The sequence below is a fragment of the Eumetopias jubatus genome, unplaced genomic scaffold (assembly GCF_037043125.1).
Source record: "Eumetopias jubatus isolate StellerSeaLion01/CBP00866 unplaced genomic scaffold, mEumJub1_p1.0 scaffold_7, whole genome shotgun sequence".
In the NCBI taxonomy this organism is placed as follows: domain Eukaryota; kingdom Metazoa; phylum Chordata; class Mammalia; order Carnivora; family Otariidae; genus Eumetopias; species Eumetopias jubatus.
In genome coordinates, this window is record NW_028274813.1 from 25,637,520 (window position 1) to 25,665,390 (window position 27,871).

General features: G+C 52.9%; 1 protein-coding gene and 1 pseudogene across 4 annotated transcripts in view; one reads left to right on the forward strand and one right to left on the reverse strand.

Annotated features, from left to right (window-relative positions):
- Positions 1-1,745: 1,745 nt before the first annotated feature.
- ESRRB (estrogen related receptor beta) overlaps positions 1,746-27,871 on the reverse strand; it is a 105,308-nt gene continuing 79,182 nt past the window's right edge. For 3 of the 4 annotated variants that reach the window (XM_088025022.1, XM_088025025.1, XM_088025023.1), the window contains 4 exons: positions 17,298-17,408; positions 16,647-16,808; positions 8,310-8,579; positions 1,746-1,990 (listed from right to left, as the gene is read on the reverse strand). In XM_088025022.1, coding sequence (XP_087881148.1) covers positions 1,746-1,990; positions 8,310-8,579; positions 16,647-16,808; positions 17,298-17,408 — 788 coding nt within the window. Of the gene's footprint in view, positions 1,991-8,309; positions 8,580-16,646; positions 16,829-17,297; positions 17,409-27,871 lie in introns of all 4 variants that reach the window. The other variant, XM_088025024.1, reaches the window with a different exon arrangement.
- On the forward strand, positions 24,993-25,405 carry LOC114206127 (ATP synthase peripheral stalk subunit F6, mitochondrial pseudogene; annotated as a pseudogene).

Below are 27,871 nucleotides of genomic sequence, written 5' to 3' on the forward strand. Positions count from 1 at the left end.
TGGGGAGAGGCAGCAAGGCGAAACCAGCATCAGCTGCTCCCATGGAAGGCTGCAGGGCTGTGGGAGACGGCACCTGGCCCGTGGGTACCCGGCAATGGGCGGGCCGATCCGCCCGCCTCTCCACGTGCCAGGAGGTCGGGGGCCATGGGTGCAGATCCCCCAGAAGTGTCCCAGGCAGGACTGCTGATCCCCACTTCGAAGGCAGCTGCTCGGAAGGGGCTTTCCCCAGCACGCCCAACCCCCCCCTTCATCCTCAGGGGCCCCTGTGCGGCCATGGGCCAACCCGGGTGCAGCAGAGGGGGCGCTAAGGGCGCCCCGAGTGGGTTATGACTGACCCTCGAGGCCGCTCCCAGAAATCTGGTGACTGTCCCCATTTGCCTGGGACTGAGGGGTTTCCCGGGACACAACCTTTCAGTGGTAAAACCAGGAACATTCTGGGCAAACCGGGCTGGTTAGTCACCCAACACAGCAGCCAGGAAGACGGGGGGTGGGGGGTGTCCTGCCACACAGCTGGGCCTTCTCAGTGCACTCGGGGAGCTACGTCACACCTTACCCCTCCTGTGACAGATCTGCCCAACCCTCTGGAATGCAGGGCATGGGGTGACCTGGTGTCTATTGCCCCCAGAAGCCAGCCCTTCGGCAGGCTGGCAACTTCTCCTGAGCGCCCCCTCTTCAGGGTTCCCCACCTGCTTATCTCGCTTCTGGGGCCTTCTGTGCTCCGCAAAAATGGGTTCGAACCTCTCCCCATCTTGCCCCAATCCTCCCAGGACTGCCAGCCTGGAAATCAGTGCCCAGGGTGCCCTCAGAGGGGGCCAGGCCCCTAGACTCCCCAACTTCCCACAGGCCCACCTGCTCCGGACCTGCCCTGAAGGCTGACCGGGGGAAGGGGAGAAGCAAGCACAAGGGGGAGCTCTGGGGAATATTGCCTGGACCCTGCTCTTCTCGGAGCCAGCACTGTTCCCAGCTATGGACCTGAATTCACCTTGGCTGGCTGAACCCATTGAGTGAGCTCTGCGGTAGGGGCAGGACGTAGCAGGGATCTCTTGGGAGGGACGAGGAGAGGACCAAGACAGGTGGGCCTTGGCGCCGTGGTGACGGCAGGTGGGAGGGCACTGAGGGGTGGGTGCCCAGGAAGAAGCACAAGCTCCGGCAGCTGCGTGTGTGCCAGGCTGAAAGGCTGCAGGACAGGAGCCGCCTGGACTGGGGAAGGTGTGGGGCCTCTGGAGGGAACCCAAGAACCTCAGAGTAGGCGGAGCCTCTGGAAGAAAACACCTGCCCTCTGGGAAGGGACAATTTCCGGGTGGCACCCAGCCTGAATTGGGTGGGGTCCTGGGCGCTGAGCACTGCCCACCCAGTGCACAGGGTGGGGGGGGGATGGGGGTGGGGCTAGGCTATGCACTGCCATCTCTTGGGGGTTCGGAGGGAGGGAGCGCTTCCTCGATGGTCTCCAGTCTCAAGGGAGTCAGCCCTGGCCCAGACCTCAGCACTGCCCATGGAGAAGGAAAAAACATACCAAAGAAAAAGCCAGTTACAGATGAGCCCACACCCTGCCCTCCCCTCCCTGTTCCCCGGCCCCGTTGCACTCGGGACTTGGTGCACAGCCCGGAGGCGAGCGCGCCCTTCCTCTGGGGCTGCTCATGGCCATGATACAGGGCTTGAAGGGCGAGGCTGGTGGCCGCGGACATTCCGCGGTGGTCCGTCGGCCGGTGTGTCCGCGGGCGGGAGTCGGTCTGGGTGCCGGGCCATCAGACCTTGGCCTCCAGCATCTCCAGGAAGAGTTTGTGCATGGGGACCTTGCCCTGCAGTTTGACGCTGTAGAAGTGCTGCACGGCCTTGGCGGCCGTCTGTCGCAGCAGGGGCAGCGTCAGCAGCAGCTTGCCCGTCCGCCGGGGCTCCTCGTGGCGCTGGCTCAGCTCGTAGTCCTGCAGTGCCTCGTGCAGCAGGTCCTGCAGCTTCTGCACTGCCTCCAGATCCTCGATGTACATGGAATCTGTGGGCACAGGGCGAGCGTCAGTGCACACGGCCGGACGCCCCTGGCACGGGGGGTGGGGGGAAACCCTGTGCTGTTGCCGCCGCCCCCCAGACCCTCACTTTACAGAGAAGGGGACGGAGGCTCGCAGAGGCTAAACTGCCAGCCTGAGGTCACAGAGGCCCGTGACAGAGCTGAGCCTTGGAGCCAGGGAGCCATCTGTATCTCGGAAGGTCATCTCTCGGGAAACCACCGAGAGGCGGTAGCGGAGACCCTGAAGGACTTGACCAGGAGCAGACCGGTCACTGCCCTGGAGGTGCCAGGTGGACAGGGGAGCTGGAGTCCTGTGTCCCTCACTTGCCAGCTGTGTGACTTTAGGCAAGTTATTTAACTTCTCTGTGCCTTATTTTTCTCATTTGGTAAATGAGATAATGGCCACACCTACCTCAAGAGGTTAAATGAGTTAGTACAGGTCAAGGACTGAAACAGTACTTGTCCCAAAGGGATGCCTGGCTGGTGGCATCATGACCACCATCATCACTAGACTACTGTTGTTGCTGCCACCAGGCACCAGCTCGTCTCCGGGGCCATCACTGACCTGACAGAATGCTTACACAGAATGCAAACACAGACAACGGGGCTGAGCTCTGTGCCCAGGTGCCCTGTGGCCAGGGGCCTGGTGGGGGCCTGAGACAGCATGGCAGGATGCATGGGCCACAGTGATGACGGATGCTGTTGGGAGTCCTCTAAAAATCCCGAGGAGGGCTTTGGACTCAGGCATGAATTAGGGGTTCAAAAGTTACCTAAATCCAGCAGGACAGGCGGGCACCTGCTGACAGCTGGCTTACAGCAGGGGCTGAGCTGAAGCCAAGGCCATTTCCTGGCACCCAATCTGGGGGCTCAGGGAAAATAACCCGCCTTCTCCTGACATTCCTTAAAGAGCTTGAGTCACCACTCTGCACTGCAGCACCCAATGCCCGCCTGCCAAAGGCGGGAAGGCAAGGGTGCCGTATGGGTCAAGTGAGCTGGAAGCTCTGGGCAGGCTGCCAAGGAAGGCGGGGCGAGGCTGCTGAGTTCCTCAAAAGAGCAGGGCAATGCCTTTGCGTGCCGGGTTAGCTTAGGCACCAAACCGCCAAGGGTAGCTGTTCTAACTGGCTGACCCCAGTGACTCCTGACCTCCTGCAGCCACACTCAGCCCCTGCCTCCAGGGTCCTGCCTCTTCCTCTTGGGAGAAAAGCCGAACGAGGAAGGTAAGACTCTGGAGTCTTAGATGCTGTGTTATTTTGGCCAAGTTACTTAGGCTCTCTGAGACTGTATCCTCATTTCTGCAACAGAGCAAATGTCTCTATGCCTCAGAGGGTAGTGGTGAGGATTAAAAGAAATAGTACATTACCAGGCACTTAGTAAGCACCTGATAAATGCAGTATTATCGTTACTGTGAGGACTCAGCCTGGGGCAAGTGGCTTTAGCGTGCTGGGGTGTTACTGGCTCCCTACCCAAGATGCCTCCACTGTTCTGCCCCTTGTTACCAAAGCAGCTAGGACTCCTTTGCCACTTGGAGAAGGAGCATAGCTTCATTCCTACACTCTCAGCTGGTTCCAGAATGTGTACCCAAGATGCGCTGGTCCCTCTAAGGCTGGGACGTGGCCATCCAAACTCCCTGCCTCCCGCCAGCTTCCTTGCCCCCTCCCCCAGCCCTCCCCAAGGAGGCCAAAATTGGCAGCTGCCTTCGACCAAAAATGAAATAAAATAACATTGCAAGATTAATTTCTTTGCAATCCATCAGCGAGTCTGTATCGATGGCATTGATAAACTGTTAATTACAAAATCAATGGCTATGAATTTCTTCTGCTGTCAGGGAGCCTTGGAGATGGCCGGGACTTGGGGTGAAAGACGGCCAGCAGGCTCCTGAGGGGCTGGGTTTTGGGGACCCAGCCTGTCTCTGACGTGCTTCACGCTTCTGCCTCGCATCAGCCCCCAGAGCCACCAGAGTGGTCCCGTCCCGTGTGCTCAAGCTCAGCAGTGGCACCCACGGTGGCCCTGGGGCGGCCACTGGGCCCACACCAATGATCTCCAGGCGCCTGTCTCTCCTCCTGCTAACTCTGTCTGACTGGGTGACTTTCCTGTCTTGTTGCACCTCCTTTCACGGCCCCCTGGACCAACCCGATTACAAGTCAGTCCCTTCACAGCCCTAGAGCCTCTGGTCTGACCCCAACCCGCTTTTCTGGCCTTACCTGCAATAGGCCTATTCTTTCCCGACTTCCTGCCCGAGGCTGATCGCTCCACCTGCAGCCAGCGCCTGTGCGGCACAAACCCCGCCTCTTTTGGAACTACTCGTACCTGCACAACAGCTGCAGGATGGCCTGGGAGATGCCACGGGGGCAAGAAGGGCAGATTCGTGGCATTTCATCTTGTATGACTGTACTCAGGCCACACTTGATGCTAGTGAGGCTGCCAATAGGCTCGTGTTACTAAACCACAGCCAGTCGTCAGGTGCTGTGTGTGCGTGTGTGCATGTGTGTGTACCTGTGTGTACATATCTGTACGTGTGTGTGTGTGCATGAGTGTGCATAGGCATACGTGTATTGGTGAATATGTGCATATACGTGCATGTGTGCAAGTATGTGTATGTGTCTATACTTGTGAGCATGCATGTCTGTGTATGTGTGCGTGCATGTGTGTATGTAAGCCTGTGCAGTGCCTGTATGTGTGCATGTGAGCGTGTGCACATGTGTATGCGTGCATGCATCTGTATGTGTGAGCACGTGCACGTGTCTGTATGTGTGCAAGCATGTGTGTGCACGTGTATGTGTGCACGTATATCTTCGTGTGTATACGTGAGCATGTGCATGTGCCTGTATGTGTGCATGTATGTCTGTGTGAGCATGTGCACGTGCCTGTATGTGTGCACACACGTCTTTGTGTGTAGACGTGAGCACGTGCACGTGCCTGTATGTGTGCACTCATGTCTTCATGTGTATACGTGAGCATGTGCACGTTGTCCGTATGTGTGCATGTCTTTGTGTACGTGTGAGCACTGCACGTGTCTGCATGTCTGTGTGAGCATGTGCACATGTATGTGTGCGCGCGTCTTCATGTGTATGCGTGTGAGCACATGCACGTGTCTGTTTATGCCATGTGTGTATGTGAGCATGTGCACGTGTCTGTGTGCATGTCTTTGTGTATGTGTGAGCACGTGCACATGTCTGCATAAATGTCTATGTGTGAGCATGTGCACGTGTCTGTGCACACACATCTTCGTGTATGTGTGAGCACGTGCACGTGTCTGTGGATAAATGTACGTGTGAGCATGTTCACATGTGTCTGTGTGCACGTCTCCGTGTGCATGTGTGAGCATGTGCACATGTGTATGTGTGCATGCATGTCTTCGTGTGTATACGTGTGAGCACGTGCACGTGTGTATGTGTGCACACATCTTGTGTATGTGTGAGCACATGCACGTGTGTATGTGTGCGTGCATATGTGTGAGCACGTGCACATGTTGTCTGTGTGAATGCGTGTGTGTGTGTGTACATGTGAGATCAGAGATCAGAGGAAGAGCAGCCAGCTAACCTAAAAAGCCATCTGAAAGCTGGCACAGCCTGATGTGCAGCGGTGGGGAGGAGGTGACCGCTGACCGGCCTCCCACCTGCTCCCTCTCCTCCCCCTCCTCTCTCTCCTCTCCCAGCATGGGCCAGCTCAAGCTCTAGGTCAGGTGAGAAACGGCCAGGAGAGCCTAAAATCAAGGATGTGCCCTCCAAGGCCTGGCAGCCTTGCTGGTCTCACCATTCCCACTCCGTGTCCTCCGCTGCCCCCGTGTTCCCTCTGCCCACGCAAACTCCCCGCCCCTCTGCAGGGCTGGTGCCGGTGCTTCCCTCAGAGTCGGTGAGCACAGGCTCACGAGGGGTGAGCCTGCTCTGTAGGGGAGGTGATGGGGAGCTCTGTCACTACCCATTTGTCAAATCTACAGACCCACACCAACACAAGGAGTAAACCCTAATGGCAACTAGGGACTTTTGTTCGTAATAATGTATCAATATTGGCTCATTAATTGTAACAAATTGCCACACCAATACAAGATATGAACAGTGGGGGAAACTACAGGGAAGAAGTGGATTCAAGTGGTAGATGTGGGTGGGCTGGGGGCATAGAACTGTCGCTCTATCTGCTCCATTATTCTGTAAATTTAAAACCACTTTCAAAAAAACCCAACAGGATTAGCATTCTCTCACAAAGAATACACTACCATTTTGGAATCTTAAAATGTAAATGGTCTGTATAGAAGCCTGTAAAAATTTTCATTATTATTTTGCATTTGTTTATTAATAAAAGGGAACTAAACTAAAAAAAAAAAAAAAAAAGGCTTGCCTCTCTGGATTAGATCAGGTTCTCCAAAAGCAGAGCCCAAAACCAGGGTTCAGGTGCACGGGACTTCTGGAAGATGTGCTTTCAGGAGAAAGGAAGGGAGGGAGGCAGGATAGGGTGAGGGTGGGAGCCAGCAAGGTGAGGACATGGCCTTGGCTTTGGCCTGATCCATGAAGAGCTCTGATCCCACCCTGCCAGGAGCCAGTCTTTGTTCCCCTGTGTGGGTCACCACTGGCTGAAGGTGCCACCGTACGCAACTCTCCAGGCAAGGCAGGTGAGGGGAGGTCTTGGTGAAGGGGCCAGCAAGGAGCTCTTAGCAGCAAAACTCAGCAGCTGGGGCATGGGAGCACTAACCCAGTAAAGGGGGGCTGAGCAGGGTATCTGCCGCATCCCCTGCATTCTCTATGAAGCAATTTTTAAGAGGACCAACTGTCTGGGTTTGCCAGGGATGGAGGCTTCCCGGGACGCAGGACTTTTACTGAAAGCATGACAGTATCAAGCAAACCGGCTGGTTACCCTATTTGTACTGTCTCCACCTGGGAACTAGCTCATCACACTTTGTTTCCTCTAATATTAATAGTAATGATAATAATTAATATTTATTCAACATTTCCTCTAGGTCAGGCACTGGGCTAAGTGCTTTATCTTCGGTCGATCATTTAATAGCAGAGTGCTTGGAGGAGGCACTGGGATATCCCCATTTCACACACAAGGACAGGGCTAAGGAAGGTTGCCAACTTGCCCAAGGTCACACGGCTACTAAGTGTCAGAGCTGTAATTTGAACCTGGGTCCCTCTGACCCAGACTTGAGCAGTGAACTCTAGCACACACTGCCCTATAGCAAAATTGCCTGACACTCTCTCTTTAGGACAGGGAGCCTGACTTTCTCCTGCATTCTCCACCCCCCCCACACACACTTGGCACAGAGGGGACGCTCCCTAACCATGGGGACAGAATACATTTCAGCTTGCTCACCTGCATCGCCAATGCCCAGCCCCTCCCCCCAGAGATTCCAACCAGAAGCTGGAAGGGGTTGAAGGAATGGAGTGAAACCTTTTAATTTTTTTAATTAAAAAAATTTTTTTTAAGATTTATTTATTTACTTTAGAGAGAGAGAGCTAGAGAGCAGAGGCAGGAGCAGAGGGAGGAGGAGAGAGAATCCTCGAGCAGACTCCCCACTGAGGACAGAGCCAGATGCGGGGACCCTGAGATCATGACCTAAGCTAAAATCAAGAGTCGGACGCTTAACCGACTGAACCACCCAGGCACCCTGAAGCCTCCTTTTTAATGACAGTCCAGACAACTCAGTTGGGCAGGTTTTTCTCTCTTGTACCTGAGCAATTTGACTGGGAGATTCAAGGAGCGTCATAAGCTGGGGGTGGGTTTTGTCATCAGAGGACTTTGGTTCGAGTCCTAGCTCTGACACCCCTTAGCAGTGTCACCCTGGGCAATTTTCTTCACCTCCCCAGGCCTCAATTCCCACATCTGTAGAATGGAGTTATTCAATTCCCACATCTGTAAAATGGAGTTATTCAATTCCCACATCTGTAAAATGGGGTTAAAATCAGGAGAACCTTGCTCATAAGATCATGTGTAAGAATTAAGTAAGTTCATAGCTCATTTATTTAACAGGTTGAACACTTATTATGCACCAGGCATAATATAATCATATATAAACAAATCCCTTCCATAGTCTGGTGGGGTAGGGACTCTTTATTGTTCCCATTTTATTGATGAGGAAAATGAGGCACAGAGGGAAGTGACTTGCCCCAGTGGTCTTAGCAGCTTGGCTACAGAATCTGTGTCCTTGCCAGTGTGCCAGGCTAGACATTAGAAGCCGAGGCCAAGCCCTGCGGTCTTTGGTGACTAGACGCTCTGGCACCTTCCCGCCACCCCCACAGGCCCCAGAGCTGTGCTCCCTGGGCCCAACGAGACCTCTCAAAGCTCCCTCTGTGGGTCCCACGCCCGCCTTTACCTGAGTTGGCCAGAGCCAGGGCCTTGAGCGTCACAAACTCCTCCTTCTCCACCTTGAGCTTCTTGTACCTGCGCACCAGCTGCAGGATGGCCCGGTGGAGCTCCGACAGCCCCGCGAGGCGGGAGTGCTCCTCGTCCATGACGTAATCCTCGGCGTACACCAACTTGTCGTCATAGGGCTGCGAGCGATACGCGATGCCCAGGATGAGTATCTCCATCCAGGCGCTCTGCAGCAGGCTCATCTGGTCCCCAAGAGACAGGCTCGAGAAGCCTGCGGGAAGAAGGGGCAAGGGGGGCAGCGGCAGTCAGGTGGGCTGGCTGGAGGTGGTGGTCCTGGGCCCCTCCGGGTCTCGCCCCTCCCTCTGCGCCCGCTGGACTCCTTGTCCTCCCCTCGGTCAGTGAGTCAGACGGGGCGTCCGCGGGAAAGACTGACACAACAGGAGCTCAGTCAATGTTGACAGTTGTTAACACTATTACCGTTCGTTCTATGCCTTTTGCGAACGTCTGTAGAAGGTTTTTGATTAATTAAATGCATCTGTAATTTAAGGAGTTATTAAATTCATAGCAGAATCGAAAGGCAGCAGCACAAGGTCCTCTCCCCCGGGGGACTTTCCAGATTCCTCTCTCTCTGCTCAACCAGGGGAGGTTTTGGTGTTTTGAAGCAACACCTGATCCTCAGTGCAGCGTCTCAAGTCGTGTGTGTTGACCCAATGGCCCCACCAGGGAGGGCTCAGCTGTCCCCAGCCAGTGATGACTCCCCACCCCGCCAGTGACCACAGCCTGGGGCTAAGGGCTCAAGAGCCTCCAGGGTCAGAGGGCACTTTCTCACAGGCAGCCTGTCCTCCAGGGCTCAGACCCCTGCTGCCCTGGCCATCACTCTCCACCTAACAATGACCCAAGCTGTCCTGCATTCTGTGAGCTTAGAATCGCGGGAGTTTCCCCCTCCTTGCTAGCAAGGATGCTGACTCCAGAGCGAAAGGAGGTCAGCAATGGGGATGGCTCCGGAATTATGTCACCGTCTTGTCCGACGTGCTGGGGGGATTGCCTGGGCCTGAATCCTGACTTCCCCTTTCCTAGCTGTAGGCTGACCATGTGAAAGCTGTGTTAACTGCCCCCAAACTTCAGTGTCCTCTTCTATGAAATGGGTAAAACCGTAGCACCCGCTTCAGACTCGCGTCAAGGTCGAAATGAGACAATGATTGTGGAATATACACTGTGTTCACTGAGCTCGTACCATTGTTATTGATGATGAGGTGAAAAGTCTTCAGCTACGAAATGAGAATAGTATCTGGAATTGCATTATACCTGTACTTGACTTAGGCACTAACAATTAACATCTTGACTTGAGAGGGAGGGTAGAGAAAAAGTAGGCGAGGGAGAAGGAGGAGGAGGAGGAGGGAGGAGGAGGGGGAGGGAGGAAGTTGATTTTCAAACATCCCAGTCACTAAACACAAGGTGATAACTTCAGCCAGAGACTCAGCGATTGGCCGCCGCACTGACCATATGCCAGACTAAAGGAAAGAACGAGCATCCACAAAGCCCTTTGCACCACGCGTCACGGGCAACTAGAAGGAGGGGACTTCTGGGGGTGAGTTTGCCTATGTGGGTGGGCCTCTACTTCACTTGCTGACCTGGCACCTCACCCTGTGTGGGCACAGCACAGATATGGGGGCTTCGAGGATAAAAAGGTGGTGCACGGACAGCACCCAGCTCCCCTCCCCACACCGTCGGCACCCAGCGAGACTGAGCAAGGGTGATGCCGGAGGTGGTCGTTACTATTACTGTTTCTGTTATTAGCGTGCCGTTGGCATGACTCTCCCCTCCCTTCCGGGCATGGCCAGAGGCCTGGGGTGGTCCCGAGCTCCTGGACGGGCCTATCGCTCTGGGTTTCCATGGAGTTTGTCCTACTCTCCCCTGCTGTCCCCTGACTTTAAACCCCATTGTCCCCCTTCCACCCAGAACACGATGTTCAACTTTAGGGGGCACTCCAGGGTGGAAGCCCCTTCACTGGGTGGGTCCCCCTCTGCTGGGGGACATCCTCTCAGTCCAGTCGTCATGGCTCCTGAATGCGATCTGTACACCCCTGGCCTTGGCTCATCACCTGGCTGCCGGCATCCGCGGGTGACTGACGAACGGCTGGGCGATGACACCGGCAGACAGGGGCGGGCCTGGACCGACGCGCCTCTTCGGGGAGAGGCTGTGGCACTAGGGGGCCAGGTGCGTGCGTGTTGTCTAGATCCTGGCACGCAAGGGGGTGTGTGGCAGCCTGTGGCAGCCGGGACAGCCGGGAGGTAATAAAAGGCAGACAGGATGGACATCCAATTTCCCTTATCGGGCCTCTGAGCGGGAGAGGCCTTGGGCGACATTAATGAACAGATCCCAATCAGCCGGCTCATGAGGGTGTGTGCACATGGGGACGTGGGGGGCTGCACCGGAAGCAGACAGACCGGGAGGGAAGATGTCGGAGGCGGATGGGGCGAAACTGACAGACAACTGAATCGGAAGATGGCAAAAAGGGAGGGGAGGGAGGAGAGGGGCTTCTGGAAAGGAAGGAGGAAAGACCCCCATGAGGCCCATCACGCAGATACCATCCCTAGAGTCAACAGCGTGCTTCTGTCTCTTCATTCGTTCCGCAAATCCTCACCGGGCACCCGCTAAAGCGCCAGGCACGGTGGACACAACGGCGAGCTCGAACCAGAACCGGTCCCCGTGTGCAAAAGCTCTCAGTCAAGAGGCAAAGGCACGCCCTGAGTCCCAAGCTCTGCTGGGCTCTCACGGTTAGACGGTTAGGACAATTCAAAGGGCCAGAGAGATGGAGGGTCTCTGAGAACACACCATGTGCCAATGTGGCCCAAGCGGGAAAGTGCGGGAGGCTGAGCCCCGAAGGGTGAGGAGCTCCCAAGGGGGTGTTGAGGGTGCTGCCGGTGAGCACACCGGGTGGGGGGGGTGGGGGGGTTTTGCCGGGATGGGCTGCCCTGTGCTGCCCATCTTCCTGCCCCTGCTGCCCAGCACCCAGCCTGGGAGAAAGAAGATGCCCAGTGCATATTCCTAGCAGAGTCGAATGAACAAATGTCACTGGGCCCTGACTCCTGGGTGACAAGAAAATGAACCCACAAAGAACTCCGTGAGACCCTCTCCATCCTTTAGACACAAGCTCAGATTTCGCTGCCTCTGCCCCTCGCGTACAAGCTAGAAACAGGCCTGCCCTCTGGGGGAAGCGCAGAGCAGGTGGTGGGAGGAAGCGAAACGGCGCCTCTGAGAGTCTGTGGCTCCCTCCAAGGCTAGACCTCTCTGCTGGTGGACCCAGCCCTGACTTCTCTCCTCCTCCTTCAAAAGGAGCTGGAAGGCGCTTTGGAAATCCAAATGTCCTCCCCAAAGTGCTGAATGCTATACACAGGCTGCTTCACTTTGTGCAAGGTAGGGGAGAAATATGTGCTATGGTCTCATATTTGAAAGAGCCCAAATATTTTCTAGTACCTGAAAAAAGAAAACACTAGAAGGGAAAATGAAAAATAACAGCTCTAGGAGAAGGGAGGGGAGGCGATGGAGGGCAGGAGGGGGAGAGGGATGGAGGGGAGGGTTTTGTGGGCACATTTTCATCTAGTTTTGGCTTTTGAACCTGTCCCTACTTATGTTCCCAAAATAAAACTAAATCAAGCATAAAACAAAAGGCTTGCTCCCTTCAACCTAGCAAGTCCACCGCTAGGAATTTCTCCTGTAAACACAGAGATAAATGGGAAAGGGTGTTTGTTAGATGAGTCTGTAATGACCCCAACCAGGAAAACAACCTAAATGTAACTAATGTGATACATGTAATTACTATATAAATGTAATTATTAGCTAAGTGAATGGCACATCAGAAGCCACCAGAAAGAATGAGGTAGAACTGTTTTTGTGGGTGGGGGAAGACACCCGAGAGCATAGGAAGACATAACTATTAAGGGCAGAGACACCAGAGCCAGACTGTCTGTTGGAATCCTAGCTCTGCTGGCCACTGGCTGTGACCCTGGGTATGTCCACTTCTCTGTGACTCAGTTTCTTCCTCTGTACAATGGGAATAATAACAACAATACTTCCCTCATGGGACTATGGGGATGAAATGAGCTACTGTGTGGAACACTTAGTACAGTGCCTAGCACCAGGGACGTGCTACTATGTTTTCGGAAAGGAGCAGATGTAAAGCAGTGTCAAAGAACGGTCCTACGGTGGGGGGAGAACACACGTGCGTGCCCATGCACACACAGACGCACACAATGGCTATATATGCACAGAAAATTCCCAGACGGATGTTTAAGAAATAATATCCATCCCTCTGTCACATCTGACATCTTTACTAGAAGCACACATTATTTAAACCCAAAAGAAGGGCTGAAGCACTCCTCCCTGCCCTTCAGCCAAGCACCCTCCACTCCTGCTCTTCTCTGTTGGGCTGGGTCTCCACCTCCATCAAGCATTCAGCAATTCTGGGCCGCGGCTTGCTGCTGAGAGAGGCTGGTGTGGCCCAGGCCCCTGGGCATCTCGCACTGCCCCCTTGAGGTCCTGCCCTGCCCAAGCTAGCTGCCCCTGCCCGTCTCCCGAGGTCTCCCACTTGGAGCTCTGCTGCCCTCTCCCCCCCAAAGCTGCTTTATGTGCACCAACTGATCTGATAACATTCGGGCTTGTCCCAAGCCCCCATCCCCCAGAGATCATGAGCTCCTAGAATTTAAGGAAAAAAAAAAAAAAGAGAGAGAGAGAGAGCACGTAATTTGTGGCAAGTGGAGTTCATAATCTGTTAATTTATTATCGTTTCTGCCGACCCGGAGGGCCATTAGCAGCGGTAATAAAGGGAGATGTAATTATGGGATCTGAGGCCACTCCAGACACAGCTGCTGTCACTCGGCAGCTCATATTTCACTGGCCGTTGGCGTTCTCCCCCAGCGGGAGCCAGACAGCGGCTACCTGGGAGCGGGGCCGCTGAGGAACCCTCCGTGGGAGGCGTCTGGGGACTCCCCTGCAGAGCTGTGCACCTGTCAGCCTGGGCCGGGCAGGGCCGGCGGGAGAGGGCCTGGGCTGGGGCAGCCTCCGGGCCGCCTGGGGTGGCGGGATAACCGGCTAGTAACGTCTGGAGGGTGCAGGTCTTCAAGGGATACCCACTGCCTCTTAAAGGCTGCTGCCTCTGGGGTGTACATGTCACTCACGGGGAACATGACGGGGAATCTAAAGACCTGGGCTCATCCCCTGAGCAATGCAGGACTCGGTAAATTCACTCAAGGTAAAAGCGTGAGTGCGGCGTAGGGCAACTGTGGACGGACTCGAACGAACGGCCGCTCTTCTGAGTCGCCATCAGCCCCAGTTCCCCACAGAAGACACCTGTGGGACAGTGTCCTATGTGCTCAAAAATAGGAGTGAAAGGAGCGGGGCTGCTGGGAAATGAGTGTGTGCATAGATGATCCTTCCTCCTGGCCACGCTGGTCCCTCAGCGCCCATGTGCATAGGTCAGCTTCTGGGCTCAGCCTGAAAACTTGCGTTCACGACGCCCTGATGCCCTCCTGATGCCATCGTCCTGAAGGCCTAGCTCAGGTTCCACTCTCTGCCCCTGCCGCCCCTGGCGTCCCCCCTGCCTGGGGACCCTGTCCTGTGGTTCTTCCTGCTGCATTCTAAGTGTGTGGGACAGGAGATGGCAAACAGCGTAGAGGTGAAGCAAGATGGGCCATGGGGTGATAGCGCTAAGCAGCATTCGCGGAGCTTCCTGATACCATCTGGTCTCTTCTTATATGTTTAGAATTTTCCATGAAAAAGTATTTTGTTTTTTAAAACAATTATCCATCTTATTCCCAAATGAGATCCTTGGGGCAGAAGTTAATCGAATTCTTTGTATCAGCCCCACCTCCTAACAAGAGACCTTACATATAGTTCATGCTCAATAAATGCATGCAAAGGCAAGTAATGAAGTGCCCTCTGTGTGCCAGGCTCTGAACAGATACTGACAGGCTAGCCCATAATGAGCCATGGGATACGGTTTCCTGTGCTTAAGTTAAGTGGGCTGCGCGCTAACCTGAACCGCCTTAAGGACTGAGTCCCTCTGTGGTCCAGGGCAGGTTGGGAAGGAGCTGACAGCAGTCCCGGGGGGGCCCTGGCTTGCACCTACCCTGCTAAACCTGCTCTTTCTGGCGCTCTCTCTCCCTCTCTTAAGGGCTAGTGAGCAGGTCTGCAGGTGAGTTTTCTGTCTAATCTGAGATGGAATTAAGTCGATTAGTTTAAATGTATCAGGCACTTGATATGTCATTGCCCCTATTATGAGGTTTACATACAGTGGCAGAAGACTCTTAATTAATTTTACCTTAAACACTAGAAGGTCAGGCCCAAATAATTCAGCATGCAAATGTATGCAAAATAGGCAAATTAGTGTTTCAGACAGACAAAATGAGCCCCTATGTTTATTTTATTTTTTAATCAAAAAGAATTCAGCTTTGGACAAGGGAAAATGAAGATGGGCAAGGAGGCTTTTCATACTATTAGCAAAGACAATGACACGGTCACGGTCCCGCCACTTATCAAGCACCGACTGTGTGCGAGGGCTGGACCGAGTATGCTGGACCCTCTATTACGGGTTCACAGGCAAGGACACTGAAGCTCAGAAAAATGAGATCCCCTGCAAGGCCTTTAAGAACAGAGCTGGCATCAGAGCTCAGGTTGGCCTGAATCCAAAGTCTGTGCCCCTAACAACCACTCTGCTCTGCCCACTGCCCTCTTGGTGGGCACCAACGGGAGATGGAGCTGAGGGGCAGGACGACGTGGGGGAAGAGTGGGTGCAAAGGGGACAGCGCCTCCTGGTTCCACGCCTCCCCTCAGAGGGGACTGGTGGCAGAAGGAAGCAGTGACCTGGGGGGCCCGCCAGGAGCCACTCCTGAGCCATTGCTGGGCTGCAGGGGAGGAGGAGCATGTGATGCTGGGGAGGGGAAGGGCAGGGGGAGCTGTACCAGATCTGGCCCTGGGTTAGTGGAGCAATCCAGGCTGAGGTGTCTTAAGCAGTGGCTTGACCCCACATCTGTGCTGAATCAGCACAGGCCAGATTCAAAACTACAGAGTGTGTCATCCCAAGAGGCTGAGCTCCTTAGTAAGGGCGCTCCAGCTCAGATCCCCCGTGAGCCCACCCTCAGTCAGAATACCAGGGGCCACCAGGGAATCCCTATGGAAGGAATTCTGTGTCCTGCCAGCTAAGGGACACCAGCATCACCTCCTGAGCCCCGGTCTGCAGGAAGACTCCTTCCTGGAGGCTGTGCACACATGTCTTATATAAGGACCTTCTGACTCACCCCAATCGACTGCAGGCCTCGGCATCTAAAGTCTAGGCCACCTCTGCTACATCACCATGCATGCTGGATGCATTTTTCAGAGCTGGCGGCAAACACGAAAAGGATCTATAGACAGGAAGATAAACTGCCCCATGTCACAGAGCTAGTAAGAATCCAAGTCCACAGTGGATCATTGCCAGAGGAAAACAGGATGTCCCCACCACACCACAAGACAAGCTGTTAGAACCGACAAGGAATAAACCACAGAGGCTTTGGAAAACTCCCCAACATGTGCGTAATGCACCATATGTGGGTATCGGTGTCTACAAAAATAAAACTAAAAATCAGTTTCCACCATTTATCCAGAAGGAGGGAGCTGAAAGACAGGTTTGGGCCACATGCGGTGAATGAAGTCCGTATCACCTGGAGCATATTCATTACATGTACTCTCCGTACCACCCTCACCATCAGGCATGTGGCAACAGTGAGTCTGCAGCAAACACCAGCATCCTCTGTACAGCACATTCATACTTGCAGCTCACCCTCATCGAAGCCCACGAAGGAAGCACTGCTGTTATTCCCTGTTCACGGAGGGCTCGCCCGCTCAAGGTGACACCGCTAGTAAGCTGCAGACCCAGAACTTGAATCCCAGTCCCATTCCCCAGCCCGTGTTCTTAACCACTCCAGTCCACTGGCCTCTAAAGGAAGCAAGAGACTCAATTCTCTCCTGCATTGTTTCCTAGCGCATTTCCAATAAGGGCTATGAGAAAACCCTTCTTTGGCCTTCAAGGAGTCAAAAAAACTTGCTCTTTGAATCTTAACCTAGCGTAGATGCAATCATCACCCCTCTAGAATGATAAGTGGTTCCGAAGAGCCGCTAGAGGTTCAAGAGCATTACTGGACCTTCCCACACCTGCTCACCTCCAATCCCACAAGGAGAGAAAAGGAGCCCAGAAGAAAACATGGCTCCTGGGTACCCGGCTCCCAGGCGTCAGGACCATGGCTGTGGGGACAGTGGTGGAGCATCCCTGGCTCCACCCTCCTCCTGGCCCTACGTGACTCACCTGGGATGTGCTTGGCCCAGCCGATGATGACCACGAGCTCCCTGTCTGCCAGGTCACAGAGAGTGGTCAGAGCCTTGATGTCGCCCTCGGGCATGCCAGGGGGAGGCATGGCGTACAGCTTGTCCGGCTCGGCCACCAGCAGGTAGGAGACGATCTTGGTCACTGCCAACGACCAGAGGAGGAATGTAAATGTTGGGGAAAAGAGGAAGGGGCCAGGGTGGAGCCTGGGATGGCTCAGGAAGAAAATTTGGGTTCTGGGGAGTCCCAGCAGGTCATCTCCCCTCCCTCTCTGACTCCACAACTTGCTGGCAGTGGTGATTTGGGTTCTTGACAAATATCCCTCCAAGTTCCGGAAGCTGCTGGTGAATTCTCTCAAGAGGACCCTGCTTTGAGTGGGAGGTGAGGGGGGCATGTTCTGGATGCTGGGGCTCATGCCTTCGTAGGATCATGCTTCACTTGGAGCCATATCCCACATGGAAAGGCCTAAATAAAGCCGGAAGCACCCAACACCAAGCCAGGCACTGAGGCCATCTCCCCAAGATGCACATTGTCCCAGACCCAGCAGTGGAAAGGTGGCATTGCCCCCAAGGGATGCCAGACATTCCAGGCATGGATGCAGGCAGAAGGGGCACGGGCTACCCTGGCACTCACATGGCTTCTTAGCGGGCGGAGAAATCTGTAAGCTCAGGTATGGGCTGCTCTCAGAGTCCAGCCGTCGTTTGTATTTCTGGCGGCCTCCACGCACTCGGTCAAGGCGCACACCTATGGGGGAGGGAATGGGAAAGGTGTCAGGCTGTCCAACATCAGGGGTGTTAGCACTAGTTCTGGCGTTTCAACGCTGGCTTTGGCCCCCAGACTCAATGCCTTTCCAGCTGCCCTGGGGCCAGCCTCAGGCCAGGGAGTCGGACAATCCTCACTCAACTGTCTTAATGGCAACAGCCCACCCCAGCTGCCCTGGGCCAGGCCCCGCCTCTGGGCTCAGCATCCTCCTGAAATCTATCCCGAGCAAGCTTCAGCTCGCGTCTTTCTGTCTCCAAAGGGAAAATACAACAGAAGCTCTCCTCTAGGTGCTGGGGAAGGGAGACTCCTTATTGTAGATCTGCTGGGAATCCAGGGAGTGTTGAGTTAGCTTGTGAGAGAGGAAAGGAATCTCTGCCTCTAGCAGGCACCTCAAAAAGAATGAAAACAAGAATTTTCTAACTTTTTACATAAGCAGCATTGGGATGGGGGTTCATGACAAGTGGCAATTTCTGGATCCCACCTTCCAGGACTGTAGGATGACATTCTACAGTCTGTCTTCTAGAACAGAGGGAGGGTGAGGATTGGTCAGGGTGGCAGGAGTACCCTCAGAAGCAGAGGAGTGGTCAGCCCTGGGCCAGACGCTCCTGGATGGGGATGCAGGTGAGGTGGTCCTGGCCACACCTGGAAAACGAATACCTGAGTCTCCCAGTAGCAGGTGCAAAAGCAGGTGTGGCCATGCCACACTAACATCCCTCCCCAGGAGTGAGGCCCTCTCCTAGAGAGATCTGCTATTTCCCTGGGTCTGTATGGCCTTCCAGAAACCCACCCCACCCCTCAGCTCCTGCTGTCTAGACAGACATGTTGGTACCATCTGACACGCCTAACCAGCCTGCAGGGTGGGCAGGACCTCAAATGGGCTCCTCACCCAAAGGCACACGAGCTCAGACTGGCTACCGATCTATGTGGCCTGGCCTGAGAAACAGGTGGGACCCAACAAATTAGCTCCCAGGTATGAAGGAGCACGGGAAGTAGAGCAGCTGGTTCCCTTTTCCTTACCATGAAACAGGCCTTGACTGAAACACATAAAAAGCCAGACACAGAGCCAGAGTCCTGAGAGGAGACCTCCAAGCTGACAGGCCCAGTTCAACGTTGTCTTCCTTTTTCCCCAAAGGTCAACACATCACCCTTACGGAGCCCCAGCAGTTGATGTTCATTCAGGGCCCCGTCCGGCACTTTCCCCCGGGCACCTCCTCCTGCCTGTCCTCCCAGTGTGGTGGGGGCGGCCGCCAGTCCTGCGGTCCTGTTGGGTCAGGCCCTTCTTGCTTGGGGAGAGGCAGGAGGAAGGCAGGAATAACGGTAACTCAATGGCACAAGGACTTGGATCCCATTCATGCCAGGGGTGATTTTCTGGCTGCTTCTTAGAATGTACAGCTAGTCCATTCAGTGTCTGGGACCAGAGAGGAGTCCCCTAGGGCAATGAGGGCCACTGAAAGTAAAATCACTTTGTCTACTGAATGGGAGGGACCAGCCCTTCAACTGCTAATTGCCCTAAAGGAACTTGGGGTGAGGAGTGCCTCCAGGTAGGGGCTCAGGCCACCTCCTCCTCCAGGGCCACCAAACCAGACGGCCCAAGGGGACGGTCTCTTCGAGGCCAGTCACTGCTCAGCATTTCCGTCAGCAGTGTCCCTCTTTACCCCCCCAGACCGACACTCCTATACTTGATGCTGGACATGGCTGCAGGGAACATTTTGGGGGCGAGAGAGTCAACCCAGCATCCCACGCCTGCTTCCTATGTAAGTAACTCCCCTATTGTGAGTCCTCTCAGAGGAGGCCTGTGCCCACCCCCAGTCTGGATATCCAAGTGGGGCAGGTCCTCCTGCCCGCCCCCGTCTGGAGGTCGAAGCATGGTCTGGTGACACAGGCCCAGTCGACAGGAGTCTTTGATCAAATGCCACGTGGTCAGGGCAGCAGCGGTGTGGGCAGCCCCTGGCTACTGCTCATCTCCTGCGCCTGGGCTTCCCCAGGCCTCCCCTGGCCCTTGTCTGGCTTCTCAGTGTGTTCCTGGAGCCTCCTGAGAAGCTTCCAGTGAACTCCCCTTCTGCTCTGAGGGGCGGAAGGGATTGCAACTGACCATACTCGCACTTGGGTTCTCCAAAACCAGACATCGGGAAGAATGCCAGTAACAAGTGCGTTCCTGAGTAGGTGAGCAGGCTCCTGCTGTCAGCCACTGAGGCTCAGCCTCACTGAGGAACCCCGGGAGACAGGGTAGGACACGCCCCAATGATCTCCTGCTGCAGATGAGGGCCTCGGGGCATTTAGCCACCTCACGGGGCAGGGCCCGGCCAAGCAGGCTCCGGTGCCCACAGAAAGCCCCAGGCAGAGCGGCACCTCACAAGGTAGCACTTCGGTCAGCATGCATGTGACAGAGTGCTGAGTGAATGCAGGCAAGACACCGGCTGGCTGCCACCCTCCTTCTCAAAGAGTGGTCCACGGCCAGGCATCATCTGGAAGCGTGTCTGAAATGCAAAAATCTCAGGCTGCCCCCTAGGAATCTGAGTCAGCATGCTGACAAGGTGACTCAAGGCACGGAGGCTCGTGAGAGTTTGGGAAAGGCTGCACTTCAGCATCCGAGTGGACTCGCCGGGCCTCGGACCTTGAAGGGGACAGCAGAGGCCCATCCCACGCAGGACCTAAACCCACGCGCTGGGAGGACTTTGGCTCCCACCCTCCACCCTTCCTGGCCCCTCAGTGAGGGCAGAAGGAGCAGCCCCACCAAGGCAGGAAGGATGGCTCCTCCCTTGAAGGTTTTTGGGGCAAAGTTCCCTGTTTTCCTGACCCCCTCCTATGATCCCGCTACAAAGCAGCTCACCCCTGCCTGCGACACTGGAGGTGAGCCAAACCCTCAACCAAGCTCTGCTTTTTCTTGAAAAGCTGGTAAGACTAAAAGCGAAAATGCCGAGCTTCATTCACACAGGACGATGAGGACGCCCATTTCCTGTGCACCTACTATGCGCCTGGATCTGACCGGAGTCCAGGATGAGCCCCTCCCCCACTTCCCGGACTTTCTCTCCTGGAAGCCAGTCTCACGAGCTCACCCCTCCACCCGGCCTGCCTGACCGCAGAAGCAGGAAATGCTCAACAAAACAAAGAAAGAGGCAGCCGTCCCTTAGCAAGGCAAGGAGATGGACACTTGCCACTTCGGTCACTACTTCCATATGCAGTGTTCTCTGTCCTGACACAGGGCCTGGCCCTTAGTGGGTGTTCAAGAAAGTCTTGATGCATATAGGAATGGATGAGTCTCCTGCCCCCAGACCCCCAGGAGGGCTGGGTGCTTCTTCCAGGACTCCAATAGCCCCCTGGCTTCCCCTACTGACCAGGTGCCCCTGCCGCCAGGGGCTGTTCTCCATCCCATTATTCCATGGTCTGTCATGGCGCCCAACGCCCAGCAGATGCTTAGAAAACCAGAGCTGTTACTAACGTCATCTCCATTATTATTACTACTGTTCCCGACACTATGTACATGTCTCTGTTAAGTCACAGTAAGAACAATCATTTAGCGGCGCCTGGGTGGCTCAGTTGGTTAAGCGTCTGCCTTCAGCTCAGGTCATGATCGCAGGGTCCTGGGATTGAGCCCCACATCGGGCTCCCTGCTCAGCAGGGAGTCTGCTTCTCCCTCTCCCTCTCCCTCTGCTCATGCTCACTCTACCAAATATACAAATAAAACCTTAAAAAAGAAAAAAAGAACAACCATGAGAACAGCCTAATTCATGGAGGACTTTCTCTGTGTGTTGCCCTTTTTCATCTATAGCATATAAAGCCGGCACGATTATCCCCATTTTATAAGTAAGAACCACTGAGGCTTGGGTGATTGAGTAATTTGCCCAATAAAGGAACCAGTACCCACACTCTTTGCTACTCCGGGGTACTGCCCCCCAGGGTCCTGAGGGTATAATTTTTCCTCTAAATTTTCTCCTTCAGATCTTCACAGGATGGGCCATGGCTCCAATCAATACACACACGCATCAATTATCAACTTACTGTTTTCTTAAGAAAAGTAGCCCGTTGGGTTTGATTATGCCCAAAATGATGCCTGACGTGAGCCAGGCTTGCCTCCTGGCTTCCTGCCTGCCTTCCCAGGCCTCACCCCAACTACAAGCCCATAAGGGCTCCAGCCCATGGGATCCAATGGGCAAGGTCCCAGGCCCCTCTTGGCTCTTATGGCTCACGCAGCCTTGGCCCAGTTGGCTCTCATAGCCTTGGTCTCATCATCAGGTACGGGGGAGGGGGCAATGGTAGCACTAACACTGTTCACTGAATATGGCTTTTGTGACAGTCGTGGGAAAATGCTTGCTAAATTGGCAGTGGCTCCAGTAGGCCAAGGGAGGCTGTCACTCCCACCACCACGCAAGGTAGCATTCATGGGTACTTTATACACCACCTTGTGCTTGTTTCCCTTCTTTCCCAACCACTCTTCAATTCAGTGGGGTCTTAAGGGAAAGGGCCCACGTCAGCTCCGCTTTCTGAGCTCCCCTCCCCCCAATACTGTCCCAGTCAGGTTTTACTCATGGTGTTTAGGGTAGAGGGGTCCCCCAACCAGAGGCCCCCTTCCCATTGGCTGGGCCCCCACCTAAGTGATGTAGCCATATCCTTCTTGCCCACACTGTTCCCAAAGGCCAATTAAGATCTGGATTCACCCTTGAAGGCCCAAGTCAAGTATTAGCTCTACTGAGAAGCCTTTCCAGACTCGCCCTAGCAGAGTTGGCCATGCCCTCCTTGGGATCCTTTTGCTCACTCTCTATTACAGAAACTATAGTCGAAACAGCAACTCTACACAATACACTATGTGTTCATCCCCCTGGTGGACTGTGGGTACCTCCTGGGCAAGAACTGTCTTTCATCTTTGTTGCCTAAGCTCAGCACCCAGCCCTTGGGAGGCAGCCAAGCGTCTGAGTAAAATGATGTACTGGTTCAAATGCAACCTTCACACTTAGGAGACAAAAGAATCTTAGGGTCTGGCTGGTCCTTTCCCCTGCCTCCAGAAATTCACTCCCTTCGGACAGCGCATCCCTCATGAAGTGAGCTAAATTCAGTCTCTAGATCACTTTTTATCCTCCATCCCATCCAACGAGACTACCCCCTTTCACAAGACAACCCTTTATGGACTTGAACATCCTTGGGTACCCTCCTTCTATAGCCAAGCACTCTTTATTTTCTGTATCTGTATATACTTTCAGGCCACTCACCTCCCTGCCTTCTACACATTTGTCTTTATTGATGTGGTCTGCTCCGAACTGAGCATGGTCAGCATCTCAAGGGCAGAGACCGTGGACAGAGGTCTGAATTCCTCCGCACTCTGCCTAAACAGACATTGGTCAACAATGTTTATACTTACTATCTGTCAGTGTGTTCTTATATTTTCTAGAGTACCCTGCTCACAATTTTAGTCAACAAGATAATGGCATGGACTGGGTTCTCATCCTGAGCGCTGCAGCAAAATGCTGTATCACAAATCCTTTAAAAATAAATCACCAAATTCTAATGATTGGGTCTGGCAGACATTATTAGTTGTCTACTCAATTGTCTTTCCGTTCCCTGCCTTTTATGCCAAGGGAACTTGGATTCTGTTTGTAGAGGCAACGTGTCCTAGCCAGTCCTACCAATCCCGGTCCCTCCCTATTTCCCAGTTTCCGTGATAGCAAGAGCTGGTCCTATGACCTGGTTCTGGCCAATGGACTATAATGGGAAGTCCACGTTGGGGTGCTTCTGGGAATGGTTTTGCTTTTCTGATACAAGGGACAGACATGTTTGGTGCAGCCCTGCCTTTCTCCTGCCCTGACCTGGAAGGTGACGGTCAGAGCTATGGCAACCACCCTGCAACCATGAGGCAGCCAAGCAAGGACCCCAAAGAACACCAAATAAAGACAAAAAGATACTAAGTCCTTGATGCTATGGCTGAGAAGCCTATAAAATGCCAGCAATCTCCCATCTCCAGAGTCCTTGGTAGGTGGGGAAATCAATCTCATTTATTGATGCCTAAGCCACTAGCAGTCAAGTTCTCTGTAACTTGCAGCAGAAAGCAATTTTCACTGATAAAGTGGGCAATTACTTTCTAAATTAGGATGCTGAAGTCTTACAAACACCCAATGGTGGGAGAAAAAGAGAAGGCAACTTGAACTTGAAATGAGAACATTGCCTTATTGTTTATATTCTTATAGTTTTAGCAAAATACCTAAAAAGAGGCTCAGGGAGCATATTAAAATACTACTTAACTTATAATTACTATCTGGGATTATAAGACTGTATCATCTCATTGATATACTTTCTGGATTTAAAAAAACATTAATAATACTTACATGCAAAGTGTTCCAGATCTCTAATACTGTAATAAATACAGAGCCTTTGTTTTAACCACTGTTCAGCACTGTTAATCCCCGAACATGTGCAGGCCAAAATTTAAGTATTCATAAATTTTCTAAGAATACAAAAAGATTGATAATCACTGGAATCCATGTTCCTATGCAGACTGAGACCTGTAGTTGAGCCCAGGACTGGATAGGGAGCTGTCCTCCTGGGCCAACACGGTAACACCCCTAAATTTTGTAGACACAAGTATAAGGAGAAGTTCATATCTACTCGGTGCTGGCCTCTGCTCTGAGAATTGTTAAGTATGTTATTTCACTTAGGGATTCCAACAACCCTATAAGGGAGATTCTATTAGCCCATTTTATGGATGGAGAAATTGAGGCTAAGAGAGGATGAGTAACTCCCCAAGACCACAGAGGTAGGAAGGCAGTCTGACTTTGACCTCTGAGAACAGCTACAGTTCTGTCCTGCTTACTGGGCTAATTCTTGCCAGGCTGGCGTTGTTAAAGGCTCCCCACTGTTGCTAGTCCTGGGGCGCATCACCGCTCCTAACTGGCTCCCTCCATCTCGCCCACCCCTCTGTAAATAGTTCCTTCATTACATCCTCTTTGGTGACCCTGGGAGGGGACACCTGCTCCTTCCCAGCCCTGACCAAGACAGTGGGGAGGTGAGATGTGCTTGGTCACCCTTTCGAGGAATAGGGGGAATGGTAGTGAGAATAGGAAGAGTAGCCAAGTCCACGCTGAGATGCTCCATCTCAAGGCCTGGAAAGAAATGACCCAGGGCCCTCCTGGCTGTGGCTTGCTAGGCTTGCCTGGTGACTATGTTTGTTTGTTTGCTTTTGATTATGTTTGAGGGTAGCAACTGTGCAGACGCCCAGAGGGGTCTGTGCCTCCAAAGCAGAAGAAAGAAGCACTAGCCTCAGGGTCAGACCTGGATGTAATCCCTGACTCTACCTCTTAGCATGTGAGTGACCTTGAGCAAGTTTCCTCACCTTTTTGTGCCTCGATTTCTGCACCTGTACGAAATAATAGTATGTACCTTGTAGGATCGTTGTGACGACTGAATGAGTTAGTATGTGTAAAGCACTTGAAATACTGTGAATGGCACCTGGTGAGTGATCAGTAAGTGTCAGTTAATAGTATTATTATTATTAAAAATCCTGTTCTCTATTTCGGTAGAACGGTTGCGGCCGCGGAGGCTCTGGCAGCTCGGGACTAAGTGCAAGTTAACAGAATCACCATGATTCTTCAGAGGCTCTTCAGGTTCTCCTCTCCCATTTGGTCTGCAGTCTCAGTTCATTTGAGGAGGAACATTGGTGTTACAGCAGTGGCATTTAATAAGGAACTTGATCCTGTACAGAAACTCTTCGTGGACAACTTTAGAGAATACAGAACTAAGCGACAGGCACCTGGAGGACCCGTTGATATTGGCCCAGAGTACCAGCAAGACCCAGAGAGGGAGCTTTTTAAGCTTAAGCAAATGTATGGTAAAGCAGACATGAATACGTTCCCAGACTTCAAATTTGAAGATCCTAAATTTGAAGTCATAGAAAAACCCCAGTCCTGAAGAAAGAATGTAAAATTTATTTGGTAACTTGTCCTAGATTAGTTGTACAACTGTATCAGAATAAACATACATTTCTCAGCTGTCAAGTGTTCTTTAAATTCTGATTCCAAATAAATTATTTGGTGATGTTGGGTGTACAAAAAAAAAAAAAAAATCCTGTTCTCTATTTCGACTGTATCACTATCAGCATCGTGATATTGTGGCTCAGTTTTGCAAGATGCTACCACTGGGAGAAATGGGGTAAAGGGCACATGGAATCCCTGTGTATTATTTCTCACAACTACATGTGAATCTCCACTTACCTCAAAAATAAAAAGATTAATTAACAAGACTGTTAGCTGCTTGTGGAAATATACAATGGTACACAGCTGTTCTAGAAAGCACCTTGGCAATTCCTCAAAAAGTGAAACAAGATTATCATCCATATCGTATGGCCCAGCCATTTCATTCCTGGGTACGTCCCCAAAGGAACTGAAATCAGGAACTCTAGCAGGTATTTGTATCTCAATGTTCATGGCAGTTAATACTCCCAAGAGTCACAAGGTGGAAGCAACCCAACTGTCTCTTGGCAGAAGACTGGATAAACAAAATGTGGTGTATCCATACAATGGAGTATTATCCAGCCATAAAAAGGGATGCTGTTCTGACCTGCCACAGCACGGACGAACATTATGCTCAGTGAAAGAAGGAAAGGAAAGGAGAGATGTATGATTCCACTTACGAGAAATACCTAGAGTAGACAGAGGGCAGACTGGAGGTTACCAGGGGTAGTGGGGCAGGGAGAATGGGTATCACTGCTTCATGAGTACAGGGTTTCTGACTGGGATGAGAAAAATGTTTGGGAACTAGAATCACTGTCAGTGTGCTTAGCGCCGCTCAATTGTACACTTAAAGATGACTTCAAAATGGCAGACTTTGTTATCTATATTTTGTCACAATTAAAAATACTTCAGCTTCCTCAAGCTCATGGAATTTATGTAACATAAAATGTGTGAAAGCAGCCAAGTGCTTGGTACACAGTAGGCACTTAAGTCATTTCTTTCCTTCCATCTGCCTATGGAAGGTGGTAGGGTCTGGCAAGAACTGACAGCCTCCTTCTTGGGAAGAGAGAGAAACACACCCCCTTAGTTGTAACTACATGAGTTAAGATACCTGGGGAAAAAAAAAAAAACACAACAAAACAGACAAGACAAAAAAACCCTTAAGAAAGTAAGGTTCAGAGAGGTCGAGTATTGTGCCCAGGAGCACACAGCTCCAGCACAGCTTCCCTCTGGAATACACCCACAGGGTGGAGTGCTGCCTCCGTCCGACCCAGGACAGAGGCTCCGGCTTGGCTTCAGCTGTACAGCCCCTGACCCCCATCAGGCTCCTCCCTGGGCTGGTGCCCCTCCACAGTGGCCCATCCCACTTCCCAACTCAGGGCACAGGAAACATTCAAGAAGCTGCAGGGCCACTCTGGGGCAGAAAATCCTTGGAAGGAGGGGGTGTCAGCTTCCCCCAACTTCTTGATCCCATCCGCGCCCATCTGTTGACCTCTCCAACCCCCCCGCAGGTCTGTCTGTGTCCAGAGGTGGTGGCTGCCTCGTCCTGGATCAGATGTCCACTTGCTGACTTGGTAAGAGCAGGCTTCTGACTTTTTTCTTAATGGAAGTAAAATAATTCCTGCTTTCCTCCACCTACCTCCTTTCTTCTCATTTTCCCTCCCTAAGCTGGACAAGATCCCAGGCTTTCGGAAGTAAAAATAGCCAAGAGTGCAGGGGCACATCCACCAGGGGGGCAGTTCAAGTTTCTTTCTTATCTCCCCGGGCACTAAAAATAACCAGCGAGAGCTCTGAGGAGCATGGCCCTGCACCTGGCCCAGAGCCTGGCCCAGACGCTGCTCCTGTCACATTTCTCTTCCCACAGGCAATGTTCAGACCAGGCTGGAGAGGGAAAGGCCTCTGAGCCTGAGCGCTCCGCCCCCCGCCCCAGGCCGCCTCTGCAGAGCCTCCGCGCGTCTAAGGGCAGGATCTCTCCTGACATTGCCAAGTGTTCCTGGTCAGGGCCTTTCTCTTCGCCTGACCCACAAATCCCACCCTCCATTCAATGTCCTTGGTTTATGAATGATGTAAGCAGGTTCACGTTTGTGCAATGCTTCACAGTTTACAAAGCTATTTCCATATCTTATTAATTCTGCATAACAATATTGAGGGAAGGAGAATCCATGATTATTGTTATTCCCATGTGAAAACTGAAGCTCAGAAAGGACTGGTAACTTGCTCAGGGACACACAGCCAGGAAATATCAGAGGAAGGAGCTGAACCTTGACCTCCAAGTCCTATCTCCTTGGCTTTGAACTTGAGACCACCAGACTGTGGGATCGTTGGGATGCCATGGAAAGCCTCTGAATGATACAGACTTTTGAGTACTTACTCCTTGAGGTTCTGAGTCAGAAGGTCTCGGGGGATGTCCAGGAATGGATAATTTTTCAATGTTCCTCCAGCGATTCTGATAACTTGCCAGGTCTGGGGAGCACTGTCCTAAACCTGTTTTATTCAGTACTGTATCTGACC